Below are 19,111 nucleotides of genomic sequence, written 5' to 3'. Positions count from 1 at the left end.
TCAACGAGAGGTGTCTCCCGTTCTATTTTTGCCACGGCATGCGGCAACGTTAGTGAAGCCCTTTCAAGCTCTTCTGTCTGAAGTCTACCTGAACCATTCATACAGATACTAATAACGTTTTGTTGACGTCTCTAACTTAGAATCAACGTAACCTAGAGTCAACATGTTGTTTCGGTACTTTAGAAGGAATGCTCATCTGCTTTTGGAGATTCGATTCTTGCTTGAAGTTCACGCATGGGAACTCTCTGATGTACCAGCTCCGGATCTCATCCTTCGAAGAGGCCTATCTAATGGTACGTAGACGACACCTGGCTCATTGTAACGTCTTAGAAGAACGATCGGCTAATACTTGATGTGACCTCAGTTGCTGTCATCGGTAATTTTCTCTACATCGATGGCGGAGAGGTCTCTCAACTCGACGCCGAAGGAAAGCCATATACTTTCTTTGATTACGAAGTAAACCAAACTCATGGCTCCCATCCGGGTCAGTAACTGAGTGACCCTATCTCCTCGTATTTCGACACTTCTCTGACAGAGTGGTAACGTAGTCAATTCTACCCTTTCAATCGACTTGTCGGAATCATGGTCCCCCGCCAACGTTTCAATCCGAGAAATACTGAAAGAACCGTACGCCATGGATAGGCAAGCATTGTGGGAAAGGGCTGACAACGACTCATTTTACATATGGGGAGGACACACCGCCAACACCCTTTACCTCAAGGACGAATCGCTGGCTACTGGAATTTGGAAGTTCCAAGCCGATGGTAGTGGTGGTGGCCAATGGACGAAAGAGACCCCCGTCAACCCCACGGAGTTCTCAGAGCTAGTGAGGAGTGAGGACGGAGCGTTTGGCAGTACTCCTCACGGTTGCTTTTGGTTCGGGGGCTGGGCGGGAACTCGTACGAAGGTGAACGCGACTAACGGCGATGCAGAGTTAGCCCCAGCTGGAGCAACTCCAGGCATGGTTGTTTACGATTGGAATACCAACCAGTGGTCGAATGAGACAGCCGCGTTGAGAAATGCGTTTCCTCCCTATGGGACAGTGAGAGGTGCAAGAGCACTATGTGGTGGTTTTTTTCCGGCTTTACAGGCGCAAAAGATCGACCTTAACGGGATCAGGCTTTCAAGGGAAATCACACGATACGGTACACTTTTTAACTTTACGGTACGCACAATGTGCCCTAAGCACGCGCTCAACTTAATATAGTGATTTCGATACGAAAACCGCTATATAATTCGGGATAGGTAAGTTGCCGCTACTTACTGACGACAAGCTGAGCGATATATTTACGTGGCGGCGCTAGCTGGCAAGGTCGACCGCAGAGGTCGGCCGCAAAGGTCGGAGGCGGCCCTCAACCGCAGAGGTTCTGAACTTTGATGGCGACGCAGAGGTTTCCGGAGAAAGGGCCAAAAGGGCCAATATCTGGCAGAGCTCGCAAAGATTCTTTCCATCGCAAGAGCACTATGTGTCCCTGACTTTGGGCCAAATGGTATAATCGTGCTCCTCGGTGGCTTCATGGCAACTTTGGAGCCAATTGTAAGCGGAAGTGATAGCCTCTACCAATGGATGGATATTTCCAACATTACGTTCATGGATCCGGTCTCCAAGAAATGGTATAGCCAAACGACTACAGGATCTGCTCCGACCAGACGACAGTGGTTCTGCATGGTGGGGCTCAAGAGCGAAACTACGTATGAGATGTAAGTAGAATGGACCAATGTTACGACTCATTACAAGTGTTGACAAAGGCAGATTCTTATTCGGCGGGACAGCTGGATCCTCTAACAGAGCATACAGCGATGTCTTCGTATTGAGTCTACCGGGGTTTGTCTGGAGACAGGTGCAATTCGACGACGTATCCCCACGAACCGATCACCACTGTGCAGTAGTAGGAAATCGACAGTTGGTTGTTGTTGGTGGAAGGACCACAAGCAAGAGTGCTGCGAATCTGGAAGATGGGCTCTTAGAGACCCGTGGCCACAAGGGCTTGGCTTGTTCGACTTGGCGGAGTGGACTTGGAAAAACGAGTACAACGCCAGCGCTGGTGCTTATCGCAGCCATGAAGAAATTCAACGCTGGTACCGTGAGAAGTAAGTCTGCAGTCGTGAAGAGTCGAAACAATAGCTGAATACCAGATTTAGGGGTGTTAGTTCCGTGTCATGGTCATCGGAGGAAGTCAAGACTTTCTTCGTGCCCACAGCGAAGATCACAGCTATCCCCACGGGAACGCCGACAGCACCGCCGACAGCGATGCCCATGGCTAAAGAGACCTCGAGCAATGCTATTGCAGGAGCCGCCATAGTTGCGGTTATCTTAGCTGTTCTTGCGTTTTTAGCAATCATGTGGATTGACGGCCGTTCGGAGAGGCCAATCATCGTACCACTACCTGCTATCGACAACACGAGCCCAAAGCATGACACGGTGGATGTCCCCCTTCAGACGGAGGAACTTGAAGCGGATCCTAGTTCTTGTCTAGATGAGCCGAAGTCGGACTCAAAGACCATAACAGAGCTTCCGGTGGCCACGGCGACCGATCCTCGTCCGTATCGAGACGAGCCGAGTAAGGACACAACGCTCAGAACAGAGCTTCCGGCGGCATTGGTGGCCTCGGTGGTCGACCCTAATTCTTATCAAGATGAACCGATCGCGAAACGAACGTCTAGAACAGAGCTTCCGGTAGGCTCGGCGGCCGATTATCGCTCTCGTCTAGCCGAGCTGAATACGGATCCAACGACCAGAACAGAGCTTCCCGTGGACTCCGTGGCCGGCAATCAATATATTCATCCCGTGGAGCTTGACGCTTTATATAGTCCCGCAAGATTGTAGTTAGAAAGTGTTTGCATGGATCGGCGTATTGTCACGCCAAGCTTATCGAATGGACCAAATTTTCAGTCTTAATTTCTTCTGCAGTAAGTGAAGGAAAAAGGAAAACCAATGGTCTTGGTAGTCATTAGGAGAATCAGTGCAAGCATGACATATGCGAGAATAGATTGATAAAGGACTCATCCTATCTCTGGAAGAAGGCTTGCTGGACCATTCATCCTGTCTGCGGGCTTCCGAAGACCCTTGGGGCAGCATCTTCGATCCCACCAGCCCTGAAGGGAATCGGGGCTGTCCCCATAAAGTTGGGGTTCCTCCAACTGCTGCTTAAATAGGGGGTCAAGCTACACGCCATCTCAGAATCAGTGCATCTCACCCGCTATTACTTCAGCACTCTCAGATGCAATTTCTCTCGAGCGATTTTCCGAGCAGACAGATTGAACACATTATCATCCTTGAAGGCGTGTCTATTTGCTCACCATAGCCCTCTTGAAAGAGCCATTACCTGTAAGTCAGTACCTTGTCGATTTTGCAACGTGGATCTATCTATACCGCGTCATCCGAGCACTAGACATTCAGTGGCGGGCGAATATGAATTTTGGGTATCCCGAGCTCAGATATTCCTGTAAGTGAAGATGGATACTAAGATAAAAACAAATGAATCTCCCAGTTTTCTTATAGTCACCAAATGCGCCCCCCCTTGTGCATTTTATGAGCTTTCGAGCTGCTTGTAGGCAGTAGCCACTCTTCGAAAAGCCTCTTTCGGTGCCCACAGTGGTATCGCTTTGGACCTCTCATCCGTTTCCGGCCAGGTTTTGACCAACGAGAAGGATATCATGTCCAAGTTTCGCATACCCTCTCCGGTACGATACGTCGGAAATGAGAAGACATAAACGAACATAGCGTCCACCTCAGCTCGGGCCAATATCTTGATGATTGCCTCGACGTAATCAGCTTGCTCCGTCTCTGAATACTTTGGCACTACATCGCCGGCGAAGCTGCCGGTACCGTCTGGGTTGGTGCCTCGAAGAAGCATGAAACCGCCAGCTCCGAGGGCGGCGGCGCCTTCATATGCGCAACAGCCAAACTCCATGACAGAAATAGGCTTCTCGCAACGGTACCTATGCAACCCTTTGAGATAATCGCTCTCGCTCTCGCCTTGGCGATAGTGATCGATGCCGACAATATCAAAGAGCGTCCAATCCCCAACTTCCCACATTCCTGCTGAATATGTCACCCGGCCGTGAAAAAAGGGGCGGATTACTTGCAAAAACGACTTGAGGATATCGTTGAGCTTCGAGCAAGCCTCACGCAGCAAATCCGGCATGCTGGGACCTTCGGGCGTTTCCTTCATTTGCTCGCTCATCCACTTGACGCGCTCCATCAGGTCCTTGCCAAGAAAGATACCCTCGTTGAAGATGGTATATTCGCATTGCGAAACAAAGACGATGTCTAGTCCTTCGCCACGAAGGTTTTCCGCGGCTTCGGCTGCTTCAGCGAGATATGCTCGCACTTCGTCGGCGGGTGCGTGCATCTTCCACGGATTGAAGAAGACTGCGAGACCCAGTGAGTGGGCGATACGCGAGGCTGCTACGAGGCGTTGGATAGAGTCGCCTTCGATGCGTACGGCGTTGGCGGTGAGGTCGGTAGCGATGACTTTGAGATCGTGGGCGACGAGTTTTGGATCGAATGGCTCGACGGACGGGCTGTCTGCAGCGAAGTGAAGGCCTACATCGTATACAACGCCACGGTACTTCATGTTTAGCGAATGCAGAATGTAAACTTGCTGTGAGTAGAGGATGGGGTGAAGTTGGATCTCAACCCTGCAATGGACATTACTTCATGTAAAGTAAGTTGATAAAAGAAAAATGAAAAAATAAAGATAAAAATGGTGTGTATTCGGAGAAGATATGGACATGTTGACTAAACGATTTGTCTTTCAATCACACTGAGATCAATCTGTGAAAGGGCGAGTTGCTCTAGGCCAACGTCACTTCTTTATGGATTCCACGGGTTCCGCGTACCGACCACAAGCGGACCCGGACACAAAGTCATTGCATCTTGCCACGCCTGAATCAGACCCAACTTAATAGACAGATCTGGCTAGAACGCATGCTGAAGGAAGAAATCCGGGAATAGGCTCCCGACGAACGTAGAGAAAGAGAGAAATATGGGTTAAGCTTACAAAACAACGTCGGCCGAGGTAGACGGATTCGTCGCCAAGAATTGCTACGGGTTGATAAGAGACTCCGAGCCCGTCGTGAGTGACAAAATGTTAACCCGTAAATGTGTTCTTTTTTTGCAAAAACAAAAGATCAAAGTCCTGGCTGGTGACAAATACTCCAGAAGGAGTCGGGGCCTTAAATGCTCCAAGGGGGGTGGCAAAAGCTTGGGTAGGTAACTGATGATCGGTTTCAGCATACTAGGTTTATTGTCCTTCTAATCATTTTATCTGGAAGACAGATATTGAGAGTGTTTTTGATTGGGGATGACCCTGTCGCCAAAGAAACCTCTCATTCTCGACTACCATAGTCTTGTCCTGCCGATGACAGTAGTCTCCGTCTCTCCTCCAAGGCATCCAACTCAGGCTTCTCTTCTGTGACGAAAGTACGACCTTTGATGGCGACGAATGCCGTTAAGAGAGCCCCAATTATGGTGCCTGATGCGCCGAGAGTAATGTTTACAGGTGTAGGGTCACCGTGCAAGGGGCCGTGAGTAAGAGCATCCAGGCCAGATTGGGCGAAGTTTACCAGACCTGAGACGCACACAATCGTGCCGTAGATACGTCCGAAGGTGGCGAAACCAAAGACTTTTGTTGCGTAGTCCCTTAAAGCTTGATTAGCGCACGAGCATATAAGTCAGAAAACAGCATGGCTGGACTTACGAGATGGCCGAGTAGTATAAGGGGCGAAAGATGACGAACAAGACAACCGTAGCATATCCCGCCCATACGAAGGGTAGGCAATTGAGGAGGCCAATAGCAACGATCAGGGCAGTCAGCGCGCCAAAGGTTGCCGGTACGCTGAGGTTATTGAGGAGAACCCCAATGAATGGGGTAGAAATCAATCCACCGACAGGCAGGGCAATATCGAAGAAACGGTTGATGTCGTTGGCGTCGACCTCGGAACCTAGCATATATCGGTATTGCGCATGAATAGTTGCGATGAAGTAGTTCATCCTCAACATCTGAACAATAGTCAAAAGCAGGATGAGGATGAACCATGGACTCTGGATTTGTTGATGGGCTGCAACACCATGGAGAACTCCCCAGACTCCGCTGGTTTCCTGACGCTCCTCGTTGATCTTGACACGCTCTTCACGCTGCTCAGCGTCACCAGCGACTTCTTCAATTTGGTCAAGTTTGGACAACCGTCGATCAGCCCGGGCACTGCGTACTTTGCGCAGTTGCCTAATGTCATCAATTTCGTCATCGGACTCATGCACATCGTGCGTCTCGTCTTGGACTTTCTCAATCTTCTGTTCCAGCTGAGGAATTGAATGATAGGACCGAACGGGCATGTAGGCGAATTCGGCCAGAAGGATTAAAACAGGAACGGCAATGTAGGCGTAAAAAAACTTTTCAAGTGAGAGCCTGCCTTCTGTCGATTCGTATGCTGCGCGGTATATTAGGAAGACAGCTGCCGACGCGTCAAAGGCTCCAGTGACCAGTGCGATGATGTGCCCACTGTACTTGGGAAATGCGTTGGCGAGCTGGAAGCTGGAGACAAAGACAAAGGTGCCACCGAGGGCAAGCATGATGTTTCCTAGGAAGTAACCGTCGAAGTAGGTGAAGTTGCGTGAGACGGCCATGAGGATGCAGCCCAGGGTGAGGCATAGGCAGGAGGCGATCCAGCAGACCCGCCTGCCATAGCGATCAAGGACAGAGCCGGCCAATAGCGAAGATACATTTGCTGTAACAGACGCGGCGATGAAGAACAAGTTCAACCTGAGGTCTTGCTCGGTGCATGGAATGTAGTCGCCGTTGTCCACCGTGCCTGGATCGTTGGCATCGCAGAGATCGCTGTAGACGCCCTCGGCGATGAGAACAGGCTTGAGGGCAGCGAACCCAAAGACGATGCCCGCAGCTAGCCAACATGCTACTATGCTAGTCGCTACTTGTACTGCGATGCGTTAGTTCCAAAGTTGGAGGATTATCTAGAAATCAGATTGTGGCTCTTACCCCATCTTATGGTATTGGAGACCTTGTAAGCTGCGATTGGCTTCTCGGCGTGTACGGTCTCAATAGGCGCAAAGCTCAAGCGTCTCCATTGTGGCTCATCATTATTGCTCTCTGTGTTGAACGGGTTTAGTGTGCCGAAGATGGACTCGCTTTGACCATTTGAGTCGACTTGTTCTGTGGGACGTTCGTAGTCAAAGCCTTCGGCCTGGGTGACGTGCTGAGCAAGAGACATTGCCCGGGGTATTGCAGAAGTATCAATGCTTCGCGATAGAGGATTGCGAATGAACTAGGAAGATGAAGAACATCTTCGGGTAGGAGAAAGTCGAGAGAATAGTTATGAGGATAAAATAGTTAAACTGCCTATCGTACAAGTTCAAGAATCGAGGAGAATCCTTGCGTTTCCACTGTCCCACGTTACGACGTTGCGGTGAGTTCTCCTGCCGTGCAACGGGCACGCTGTCGCAGGATGCCGTGTCTGTGACGTAACGGAGAAGAGTTGAAGAAGGGTGGGGAGAGAAAGTTCGAGCTTTCCAGTAATTTCCAAATGCCGGGATGCTCGGGCCAGCGGCCGGCTATCGGGGTGGAGCATCGCCGTGTTTGCCGTTGGCAGTCCGGACCGTCAGCGGAGACTCGGCCCCGGTCCTGGCTTGCTGGCACACTTTGCTAGCAGGACGGCTTTCCGCCGGCATTGGCTCTTCATACTGGCGAGTCATGTAGGTGTTTGCCGTAAGCGGCAGCCCAATGCCACCAGGCAAACTCAATGCCGGCCAGTATCCGAAATTGGTGTATACTGCATCAGATTGTACGGTAAAGATCTCAACCTTTCCACAAACCTACCCCAGTAATATTGAGGCTGAACTTCTGTACACTATGGTATGTTATTTTTATGCCTAGAATGGCTCTTCAATTTTCCCCGGGGGTTAAGGAGTTGGGGCCCAGTCTGTATTCTATCGCTCCTTCGGACGGATGTTGGAGGAAGGGGGGTTTGGTGGTCACCCTTATGGGGGGGTTTTCCGAAGGTCTTGGCTCTTTTGAGAAAGCACTCATACATCCCGAAGTTGGCAAAGTCTCTGCTAAGAATTTTCTTCTCCGCAGCGAGGATACTAAGTAATGATGTATCCGAGCTTCCAGCTGGAGTAATGGTAGCCTAAGGGCAGGGGTCGCGGTTAAATCGGCCAAGATAGTGGCTTAGGGGGGGCGGTTGACCATACAAGGTCGGCAACAGAGAATAGAAACATCATCTTTCTGTCGTTATGCGTAATCTTTCTCATTGAATCAGCGATACTATCTCAGTATCACAGAATGCATGATTAATCCTGAAGTGATGTAGCACCGACAATCTTGCCCTTCATGAACTTCTCCTTCCATTCCTCATTGACGTCACTGTAGTCTTCTGGCCCATAAGGTGAGTACCACTCGGCCATGAATCCTTTCTTGCGGTAATGCGCAAGACCAAGGTCACTCAGCAACAGGTCTAGGTAAGGAACGGCATCAAAAACGAAGCTCGGGCACTTGTTGGAGCCCCAATCTGTAGGGTAACGCCAATTACCAAAGCGGTTCATCAAGACCGTGTTGTATTGCAACTTTTGTATCGCCGAGTCATCACCCACTGCCTCCGCAGGGTCCTTGGCAAGAAGACCTGAAAAGTACGCATTGATCCACAGGCCTTGAACGTGAGCCGTGATGACGTTACTAAAGTTGCCGACCATGCCGATGAAAGCTGTGTCGCGTGTGCGTAAGAAGCGTTGCGATGGCGGGACGATGAAGTGATGAAGCATATACGGAGTAAGGGTTCGGTAGGGAGTGACTGCGTCATCACTGTCGATGCCCTTCTGATCGGTCAAGGGCACATAGTTCTTGTTCCATACTGGCTGGTTCTTGAGCCTTGGAAAGCGCTCTAGGATCTCCTTATCTGCTAGGTCAACAAGGTCGGCCTGACCGGCAAGATCCTCCCTGGGTGCGTTCTGAATAGGTGCATGCGGTATACCGAGCTCCTTCTCGATACCCTCCGGGAGGAACTTAATCGGTGGGACGTGTTTCCAGCCGGTATGAGCTAGCAGAACATCGGCTGGGAACTCGGTTCCATCGGACAGATGAACCGTTCCAGGACTAAGGTGATCGATCTCCCCGAGATGGACTTTGACTTTGCCTCCTTTGACCAAGTCAAAGAAGTCCGTATCATAGTTGAGAATGCTGAAGCTGGTGCCTGTAAACATGGCTTCTGTCCACGGCTTCAACTTTGCCGTGTCTGGATGAGAGTCGTATGCGTTGAGTGTCATCACGTCGCCGCCAAGCACTTTCCAAAAAGCATCGACGATCGTCCTGCCAATGGCAGTTCCATGGAGAAAGTGACGCGTGCCAATATAGCCATCAGCATCACCCCACAAACAAGGGCTGAACCAGGTCAACATTCGCGTGTCTAATTTGAGGGATAGTTAGCTAGGAACACGTTGGGAAGAAGCAAAGATGTACTGACTGGCAAGCTTTTCCAACCACTTTTTGAATGGAGTGACATAGGGGGGTGCCATCCAGCAAGGCCCATGTCCCGTCGCTATTGCTGAGTTAGTTGGTGTTCAGCTCTCGACCTGAAGTTGACTTACACCGGATGACCCAATTTACTTTAACGCCAGCAGTCGCGTAAGAGTAGACAGCATCCCATGCAAACTTGGTACCACCAAAGATTGTCACGGTCTTGGCCGTTTCCAAGGTATCGGCATTCTGCTGGAAGTATTTGCCGTGAAAGATGCGACCGCCGAAAGACTCTTGACCATCGAAATGGGGCAGCCACGGTTCCGACGTCAAGCCAGTCGCAACAATCAGACGCCGAGAAAACACTCGGATCTCTTCATCTTTGGAATTCGTAACTGTTAGGAACCAGCCACCTTCGCTGGTTTCTTGATGTTCTGCCACAAGGACCTTGTGGCTCGATCGGATCTTGCTGGTGATGCCAAACTTGTCGGCATATGCCTTGAGATAGAGGCTAATGGTTTCGCCTGGAATATGCTGCCCTGGCTTGATGTTGAATCTCTTACTTTCCATGGGAAAGTCAGGATATTCATAGGTCCCCAGCATGTTGTTGCTTTTCAAGCCCGGGTATAAGCGCTCTTCTGCCCAAGTCCCACCGAGCGTGGGTTGGGAGTCGAAGACAACTAACGAAGACTCTGGTTGCATGCAGTGATACTGCTTTGCGGCGGCCAGGCCATACCATCCTGCAGTGTCATGTCAGTCTATGGCATTATGTCCCTCCATTGAACCTCGATCAGAGAACTGCATGAAGACTTGCAACTTCGGAGGCTCGGGAATAAGTTACCTGCGCCAACCACAATGCAGTCAAACCTTTCCATTTCGTAAGCAGTGAATAGGAATGCGAGAGACTTGTGTGATCAGTGCCGAAACAGTCGGAGACGCGCAGGGAAAGTAATCTTGATGAATCTTTGCTCAAGGCACGACTCAGGAGCGACTAACGGAATGTAGTCTACCAACGGCCGCCAAGTTAGAATGAGACGACAACGGGACGGTTCCCCGGGATCCCATGTCCTGTCGATCTTCTCTGTTTGGAAGGTGATACTACGTGCGGAAATACCCAGTTTGCGAGGATATTCCAGATTGAGAAGTGATGGCAAGGCTAGGAGCCCCTGAGTTTGTGCTTGAGTGCAGGCTTGGCTGTAAAAGTGTTTATTAAACTCTGAAGAACCAACCCCGGGTCCACTTCCAACGGACGCGAAATGCGATGCGTGTTGGCTTTATCAATTTCCTTTAGGGTTACATTCGGGATTACGTATAATGGCGGGCGACTACGACTGATGTTAGTCGGGGACGTCGGGAATTCATTCAGGTTCCCCGCGGCTGCATCAGCGATTGGATGCCCTTCTTCAGGGCTACTCGTACATGCAATGAATTATGGATCAGGAACTGTCAAAACATTGAACCAACCAGGTGTTAGTCCTAACGAACTCTTGTGGACAAGGGCTTACATATGTGTGCGCCAACAGTTGTGCCATATTGAACGCTTGGATGCTACCGTTTAGACAGAGACATGCCATGAGCGAGTCAGCCGTTGACCGAAGGGTTCGGATGGCAGAACACCCCTGCTCATCGACATGCAGTTGGCCGACTCGCCGTAGCATTCAGGCATTATTTCACATATATGCAATTTTCTGAACCGTGAAAAGTCCGGACTCCGGTGACCGGTCACAAATCGAGTCTCTCACTCATGCCACCCAAGACGCGTATCGTACTCTCAAGTCCCTGTGGCCAGGGAGGGCAACGTGGTCATCTTCAATCCTTCGGAAAACTCTCCAGTTTAGGGTTACACCAAACCGTTTGTTAGCTTGACAGAAGATTTTAATGGCATGATGCTCAGATGCGCGACCAATTGTTGGCATCTGCAAACGGCAAAGAGTTGCGCCATGAATGTAACAGCAAACCAACAGCGGAAGGATATTCGAAGCAAAACAGACTGACACGCCGAAAATGCTCTGCCATCTACCGTGTCCTCGGATTTTCCAATCCGGGGTTGCGCAGTCGGAACATTGCTGTAAACATGCCAACGAATCTCCTGCTTCCCTTTGTGGCGTGCCTGGTAGTCATGCAGATGTTTGGACTGCAAGCATCTCTCTTGATTTGCAGAGCACCAGTTACTACTAAGTTTACTTATCTTCATGTTGGTTGGACGATATACAACCTGCCACCACGTTTCCCTCGCATACCGAGCACGTGGGCCTTACAAAAGCTTCGGCAATGCGATTTCACCCACTGCCGTTTCCGGCACATGTAATCAACGTCAAGGAAACCTCAAACGTTCTCCTGGTGGCACAGCTATGGGGTATCAGCGAGAATGGAGCTCAACCGCTGCCATGGGTGTGGATCGGCGCCGGTCTTTCGGGCTTGACAAGTGTCGATCAAATCGAGTAAGGGCTTCGTCCAGAATGGGGGCTCTGGCCAAAGATTATACAAAGTAGACACCCCGGGAACCTGCATGCCCTTTCGAGACCCTCCTGAATTCTTTTGGCTGGTTTCTCTCGTTTATTTCGTTGTTTGCATCAAATCTCTTTCGAGTCGTTCTTTTACAGTATCGGACTCCGCCATGTCGTCACCGGCCGCCATGGACCCCGCCGCGGCGGAGGCCGCTGCTGCTGCTGCTCAAGCGGCCATGCAATCATTCACAATAGAGGCGTGGACCCTCTTGACAGTCGGCATTCTTTTTACCATGTTGAGGACCTACGCTAGGGTTAGGTCTGTAGGCTTCAAGGGCCTCCAAGCGGATGACTATCTTGTTTGGGTCGGCGCTGTTAGTACTTCTGACTCTACCCGCATTAATACTATAGAAATTGCCATCTAATGGTGATTACAGATATTCTATGCCATTGAGACTGCGCTGGCGCATTCCGTCGGAGCTGTCGCAAAGGGTATGGCGAACAACGCCATGACGGACGAGCAACGAGCAGCTCTATCCCCAGACAGTGAGGAGTATCGACTCAGGTAAGACTATTGCACTTTTAACAAGTCTTCTTACTGACTTATATTTCTTCTAGGGTGGTTGGTTCAATCATTCAGCTGTGTGGTTGGTCCAGTTACTCGGTGTTGTTGTGGTCGCTCAAGGCTTCACTGCTAGTGTTCTATCTCAGACTGACTGTAAGTGAACAACTCAACTTGCATCATCCATCCAACCACGCCGGATATTGACTATTAAAGGCGGGCTTGGGTCGCGGCTACCGGCTTCGCATCTACTTTGGGTTTGGATTCTTAGTCGTCAGTTGGATCGTCGTCATCATGAATCTCTTCCTCGCTTGTCGCCCCTTTCACAAGAACTGGCAAATCAATCCTGACCCGGGAAGTAAGATTCTCTCCGGTCGGAACTTAGTGCACGAAGACCATGCTGATATGACCACCTCACAGACGTTTGTCAACCAGCGATCTCCAATCAAGTCGTTTGGGTTTACTTGGCGTTTAACGTGTCCACGGATCTTTATCTTCTATCTATCCCCTTGCCGATGCTGTGGCAAGCAAGGCTCAAACCCATCAAGAAATGGGGTCTGCTGTTCCTCTTCAGTGGTGGACTGTTTGTTGTTGTCTGCGCAACCCTGCGCTGTATCTTGATTGTCACAGTGAGTTTCCCTATTGTACCATCCAAACTCCTACTTATCCTTTTCTTCTTCAGGACCCTCAGAACGGTGCACAGCTTGCCGGATCATGGGCTGTTCGTGAGACGTTTGTCGCCGTCATCACCGCCAACCTGCCTATGGTGTTCTCAATCATCAAGATTTGGCTTGGACCCGTCTTTGGTTCTCTTCTCACTTCGCTCCGATCGACCCAGAAGCTCACCGACGCGACCCCGAAAGAAATACGCACTTTCGGGGCCGGCAGCAACCAAAGCTGGCGGGGTCGCGGACCCCCTTCAGCGTACCCGATTACAAACATCACCTTCAACGAGAGTGAAGAGCGCATGGTGAACGAGTACAAGATGCAAGACGTCAAGACCTGGGGTGATCCTCATGCTGATAATACCAGTGGGACTATGAGATCAAACAGCGTGCGGAGGAGTCACAGCAACCGGCGGAAGAATACTGATATCCGAAAGGATGTAGAAGTTGCCATTACCACAGAGTATATGCCGTCAGCAAAAGACGCGGAGGGCAATGTCAAGGTTCTGTCGCCAAAAACCTTTACCTTTGCCAGAGGCCCGAAGAGACAATCTGTGAATAATTCTGACAATCAGATATGATGGATGGCGATCCAAAGGAATGATAATGTTGAAGCGGGTATCGTAACTATAGTACCTTAATTTTCTATGTAAGAAAGATTATAACATACTCACCTAAGCATTTCCGCACGTTTGGAACATGGTAAATCTTACCGATTTAGGCATCTACATTTGAGGTAGTGAGCGGGTAATATTCGCTGGAGAGGTGCATGGCGTGCAGAATATGGAAGCCTTGACTAGGCATCTATCAATGCAGCATATTTTCGTACCTCCATTACCTTATCTCAATACTCAAAGCTTCCATACAAGTTTTGAAGATGAAAAATCTGTTTGTTTCACCGCAATACTTGTCGAATTGTCTGCCTGGTTGCTTGGGCAACCGAATCCAGGCAACGACTTTGGGGGACCGCGGAGTGCTCCACGTTTCTCGTGTCCCTTGCGGATACAGCACACCACTTGCCAACTAAGACGAGATGCGAACATTTCAACGACGAGCAAAGAACATTGAAGACTTCTCGGGATATAAGTCTCATTGCAAGCCCCAACAGTAACATACAAATTTTCTCAAAGCCAGATAATTACGTCAATCCTTATCTTTGTTTTACAGCACATAATTGAAGCTGCAAATCACTCGCCATGGACGAATATCACATCAAACATACGCCCTGGTACCAGTCCGCCGTCGAGGCCTTCAGCGCCAAAGCAGCCAAGAAAGACTTGGCCGGTGCACAGGATCCGAACACTACCTCCAACCCGGACATGATTGTGGCAGCTCGACTTCGGCCGATTTTGGAGGATGAAGTGGCCGCAGGTCTCATTCGTGGCGTTTTCCCCAGACCCAGCGGTAATGGCGCCGTAGATATCCACCAGATCCGAAAGCATGTCAAGCCCCTGGGACCTCCCACACTTAATGTAAGCAGCCACTTGCTTGCCACAGATTCAAACATCGTGACCTGAGCTGATATATCAAAAAGACCACTTCAGTTCAGCTCGACAAAGCCTATGGTCCAGATGATACATCTGAGCAGATTTACCGAGATCTGGTTGAGCCCTTGGTCCCTTGGGCATGGAGTGGTGGCGTTAGTACCGTCTTCGCCTATGGCCAGACTGGGTCTGGCAAAACCTTCACAGTCAGCGAGATTGAGAAGCTGGTCGCAAGGTCGCTCATGGGCGGAGGTATGGAGGGAAAGCGGAAGGTGTATGCATGTATCATTGAGCTGGCCGGCAACTCTTCTTTCGGTATGTCGACTCGCATCCCTTTGCTAATCTGCTCTAACATGATACCCTAGACCTCCTGAACTCTCGAAAGCCAATTTCTGTCTTGGAGGATTCTTTCGGTGTCACACAGCTTGCAGGCGCCCTGGAACACGAAATCACCGAAGCAGCTACCCTCCTCGAGCTCATAGAAAAGGCAGCAACCTTCCGCCGTACAGCATCGACGTTCAAGAATGACGCATCATCTCGCTCCCACGCCATCTGTCGCATTCGTATTGAAAGTCCCATACCAACAGCCGAAGACGGACTCCTCTACCTCATCGACCTGGCAGGCTCGGAAGCTGCCCGGGACATTGCCAACCACACACCCGACCGCATGAAAGAGGCCCGGGAGATCAACACCAGCCTTTCCGTACTGAAAGATTGTATCAGGGGCAGGGCGACCGTCGATGTGGCTTCTCTAACGGGCAAGACCAAGAGCCCGACGTATATTCCATTCCGGCAGAGTTCCCTCACCAAAATTCTAAAGCACGTTTTCGATCCGGCAGGAAGACGTACCTGCAAGACTGTCGTGCTTGCCTGTGTCAATCCCAGTCTTCCAGATGCTGGTGCCGGCAAGAATACGCTGAAATATGCCGAGATGTTGCGGGTGTTGCTGCCCAAAGCCAAGGCTCAGTCTTATGACCCCGAGACGCCTGCAACTTGGGATAATGAACGGTTACAGACCTGGATCAACACCAGCGTGAGTTTATCTTCAAAACCAGCCACTGAATCAAGCTAAAGTATCAAAGTCTGGAAGCCCTGCCATTTCCGGCGAACTCGTCGCGCCCACCGAGACCGGTTCGCTGCTGCTCCGCCTTCCCACACCCGAATTTCTCACCCGCTGCTTGAAGACCCCAGGAGTCGATGAAGACCAAGCTCGCGCCTTTCACGCCAAATTCTGGCGTTTGCATATTGATTCGCAAAAGTCTAGCGGGAAGAAGTCAGAAGTCAAGAGCGAGGCAGAGCCTGCTGAGGGAAAGGGCGACAAGACAGCCATGAACCAGGAGATGCTGTCGTCCAGCGTGGACCCGGACCCAAAGGCAGTCGACGTCTCTTTCAAAGAGCGCATACGACCTGGAATGGTTGTGCGCTGGAATCCGCCTTCGAATTTTCCCATGGGCCTTCCCGGGCTCAACATGGCTGTTATTCTATGTCCCCAGTTGGCTGTAGGACCGAATGTAAGGGATCTCACTGGTGACTTGGTCAGCCGATCAGGGTTTACTTCGACGAGGGGGACCAAATTTCTCTGCGCAATGGTCCTCCCAGGCTTCATGGCCGACTCATATGAGTTGAGCATGTGGCGTCAGGTAGTGGTCGATGTAGATCAGATGGAAGCGGAGGTGCTTCTCGAGTATGATTCAGGAACTAGATACTATCATATTACCTTGTAATTCAATCATCCATATTTCGGATTCTCCAGTTATTGACGCCGAATCATTACTAAGGTACCCAACTGTTCTCTAGTAGTACATCTGACTTTGCATGACACTTGCCAAATACGTTGTTTGTCGCAGGCGGTAATCATCCACTTCCACGAAAGACTTTGACGATGGGTCGCTATCAGCGTTGAAAACGAAATTAGAGCCGGTCTTGTTTGACTTCTCTGCATTCCACGTCGGCCACGCAGGAGTATCGGGGACTGGAATAATCATGTTAGCGGGTGATCAGGGCTTGCACGTGAGGGAGAAGCCGTACCTCCGTGATTGTTCGGGTTGAGATCCGACACGAAAGACGCCCATGCCCTACCCATGAGCTTCGACGCCGTCGCAAACTGGGGTTCGCACATCGTTTCTTCGTCGAGAGCATCGAATATGAATGAGACGTCCATTGAATGGTGAGACCCCAGGCGAGAAGTAGTGCTGGGCGGCAATAGGTTAACACGAGCTGAATAGGCTTTTACGCCAACAGCGGCCCACGCCTTCAACGTCATGCGTCGCGAAGTAGTTTCGACAACGTCAGTATGGAACTCGACCCCGCGCTTCCACTGAGATCCGTAAAGCTGGTTGTCCTCGGCAGTCGGGCTGTACCCGACCGGAAGCCCTGTGCCGTCGGTGTTGGGGTAAAGTCGCTCAATGGCAGAGACGGTGGAGTGATCCGGACCCCCTGCTGCAACCAGAGCCCGGAAGTCTTCGTCCGTGTCAAGCATCCCGCCAAACATGAAGACGGTTGCCTCGTCAGTGGTGGTGGAGTACATAATCGGCACCCGCACGAAGTGACCTTTTTCGAGGGACGCCGTTGGCCCGTCTTGGAGGAAATCACCATCGACCTGAGTGAGCCAGGGACCGAGTCCCGTGCCTGAGAACACCGGTGTGATGCTCACGTTGAGGGCGGCGGAGATGGTCTCCACAGGCAAGTCACGGAGGCACTCGAGCGGGCTGGCTGCCTCAGAGCAAGAAGTTGTCTCTGTCAGGTTCCGGTAGAGATCTTGGGTGTAGGCAGCTGAGTTCTTCACGTTATAGGGCCACTTCTCGGCCATGCCGCCGCTCTGCATGATCGCACCATGGAACAGGCCATCATCTCTGCCTCCGTATGCAATGAGTTGTTTCCCGACAGACAAGCCTCCGGCGCTCTGGCCAAAGATTGTTACACGACGCGGGTCGCCACCGAAGAAGGCAATGTTTTCCTGGATCCAGTGGAGGGCCAGACGCTGGTCCCGCAGACCGTTATTGGCGCTGCCGTTGGCTTTCACCTCGTCGGATCCCCAAAGGAAACCAAACGCCGACAGTCGGTAGTTGATGGAGACGGCGATGAGAGGCTTATGTGCTGCAGAGGCTTGGCGCACAAAGTTTGTGAGGTTATTGTCTCTGGATGAACCTGCGTATAAGCCGCCGCTACGGTGAAGTGCCAGTTAGTCCCTTGGTGTCTAGACGAAATTGAAGTGGAAGCTTCGAAGGCTCACCCATGAATCCACACAGCGACAGGAAGAAGTCCGGTGCTATTCAGGCTGCTCGGGCGGAAGACGTTAAGCGAGAGGCAGTCTTCAGACATTGGGTGGCTAGGAGGAGCCTAGAGTTTCAATTAGTACCGAGTACCCAAGCCGAGTAGTTGCCATGTTTGTGCTTACAGTGTATTGCATGCATGTGTCCCCATACTCCGTCGCAGGGCGAGTGCCATTCCACGTTGAGTCGATGCTTTGTGGCGCCTTGAAGCGGAGGTTGCCAGTAGGAGGCCGCGCATACGGGACTCCAAGGAAAACATCTTGCTGGTAGCTAGGAAGAGACAAGCCCCTGTAGGTGCCATTCAAAACTTTCACCGTTGGCCCTGCAGAAACATAACGAGCGAGCAGAAGAATGGTCGACAATGCCGCTAAAAAATCAACTCCAGAGTACAGCATGATGAAGGCCGAGTGTCATGAGACTAACGGCGGAATATGCACTGCAAGCCCAGTCAAAGCGTGCTTCCAAGTCGTGTAAGTTGACACTAGTGCCCGCACCTTCTCACAACCACCTCGCCTTGGCTCAGTACTGTCTTATAGCAAACAGCGTCGATGTTGATGCGACTCGGGCCAGTTATCCGATGGACTGATGGCAAGGGCCAAGCTTCCGATGATAAGGTACCAATTTCATACCGATAAGGTCCACATTGCCGCGCGGGGGTTGCTGACATTGTGGGGGCGGGTGACGGACAACTGATCATGGACTGAAATGGGAAAAACAGCACTTGCTTGAGAATGGTAGTTGGCAGCTAACCAAACAGATAAGATCTTGCTGATTCCTGCCATCTGAACAGCCACACATCGAGTGCCTATTGAGCGCATATGGCCGCCGACGTGCGCGTTTCGGCGGTTTCTTGATCCCGGGGCGTAGCCATAATGCCAAGTTGAGGTGGGGAAAACCACAGGCCAGAGAGCAAAGCTCGTACTTCCTCGCCACTTTCCATGTCGCAGAAGGCTCTCGAGGGGCAAATCGGAGTGGCTCTGAAACCAAATGCCTAGGAACCTATCTCCGTCAGCTTCTGACTACAGCCCTTGTTAACGCGACATGGCTGCCATGGTTCGTGCGGTAATCGCACCGAGCTGAAGATGAATCAGTGTAGATTGGTTGTGATGCGGCAAGTCTATGCGCTCTCTATACGATGGGCTCCTCCATGATGATTCTGCGCTACTCTCGATTTCAATCCAACTCTCTCGGGTTCAGCAAGTCAGCGTCCA

The 19,111-nt window shown here is 51.0% G+C and overlaps 6 protein-coding genes across 6 annotated transcripts; 2 read left to right on the top strand and 4 right to left on the bottom strand.

The window, feature by feature from the left end:
* Positions 1-3,530: 3,530 nt before the first annotated feature.
* N0V96_001033 (uncharacterized protein) lies at positions 3,531-4,580 on the bottom strand (the record flags this gene model as incomplete). The annotated part of the gene is made up of 1 exon (XM_053195304.2): positions 3,531-4,580. One exon carries the CDS (start codon positions 4,578-4,580, stop codon positions 3,531-3,533), a length of 1,050 nt encoding a protein of 349 aa, XP_053047274.2.
* A 754-nt stretch (positions 4,581-5,334) lies between these two features.
* On the bottom strand, positions 5,335-7,233 carry N0V96_001032 (uncharacterized protein; the record flags this gene model as incomplete). The annotated part of the gene is made up of 3 exons (XM_065756108.1): positions 5,335-5,647; positions 5,706-6,942; positions 7,002-7,233. 3 exons carry the CDS (start codon positions 7,231-7,233, stop codon positions 5,335-5,337), a joined length of 1,782 nt encoding a protein of 593 aa, XP_065615348.1.
* A 1,078-nt stretch (positions 7,234-8,311) lies between these two features.
* N0V96_001031 (uncharacterized protein) lies at positions 8,312-10,040 on the bottom strand (the record flags this gene model as incomplete). The annotated part of the gene is made up of 2 exons (XM_053195306.2): positions 8,312-9,249; positions 9,602-10,040. The coding sequence occupies 2 exons, from the start codon at positions 10,038-10,040 to the stop codon at positions 8,312-8,314; spliced, it is 1,377 nt and encodes a 458-aa protein (XP_053047276.2).
* Positions 10,041-12,087: 2,047 nt separating this feature from the next.
* N0V96_001030 (uncharacterized protein) lies at positions 12,088-13,879 on the top strand (the record flags this gene model as incomplete). Its single annotated transcript, XM_053195307.2, has 7 exons — positions 12,088-12,291; positions 12,355-12,482; positions 12,536-12,635; positions 12,696-12,837; positions 12,900-13,108; positions 13,162-13,486; positions 13,824-13,879. 7 exons carry the CDS (start codon positions 12,088-12,090, stop codon positions 13,877-13,879), a joined length of 1,164 nt encoding a protein of 387 aa, XP_053047277.2.
* A 461-nt stretch (positions 13,880-14,340) lies between these two features.
* On the top strand, positions 14,341-16,352 carry N0V96_001029 (uncharacterized protein; the record flags this gene model as incomplete). The annotated part of the gene is made up of 4 exons (XM_065756107.1): positions 14,341-14,616; positions 14,679-14,943; positions 14,994-15,661; positions 15,711-16,352. The coding sequence occupies 4 exons, from the start codon at positions 14,341-14,343 to the stop codon at positions 16,350-16,352; spliced, it is 1,851 nt and encodes a 616-aa protein (XP_065615347.1).
* A 69-nt stretch (positions 16,353-16,421) lies between these two features.
* Positions 16,422-18,295, bottom strand: N0V96_001028 (uncharacterized protein; the record flags this gene model as incomplete). The annotated part of the gene is made up of 4 exons (XM_053195309.2): positions 16,422-16,600; positions 16,657-17,792; positions 17,861-17,967; positions 18,026-18,295. 4 exons carry the CDS (start codon positions 18,293-18,295, stop codon positions 16,422-16,424), a joined length of 1,692 nt encoding a protein of 563 aa, XP_053047279.1.
* Between the last annotated feature and the right edge of the window lie 816 nt (positions 18,296-19,111).

The sequence above is a fragment of the Colletotrichum fioriniae genome (genome assembly GCF_027942845.1).
Source record: "Colletotrichum fioriniae strain IMI 355084 chromosome Unknown scaffold_1, whole genome shotgun sequence".
NCBI lineage: Eukaryota > Fungi > Ascomycota > Sordariomycetes > Glomerellales > Glomerellaceae > Colletotrichum > Colletotrichum fioriniae.
This window is presented reverse-complemented; position numbering and strand designations above follow the sequence as displayed.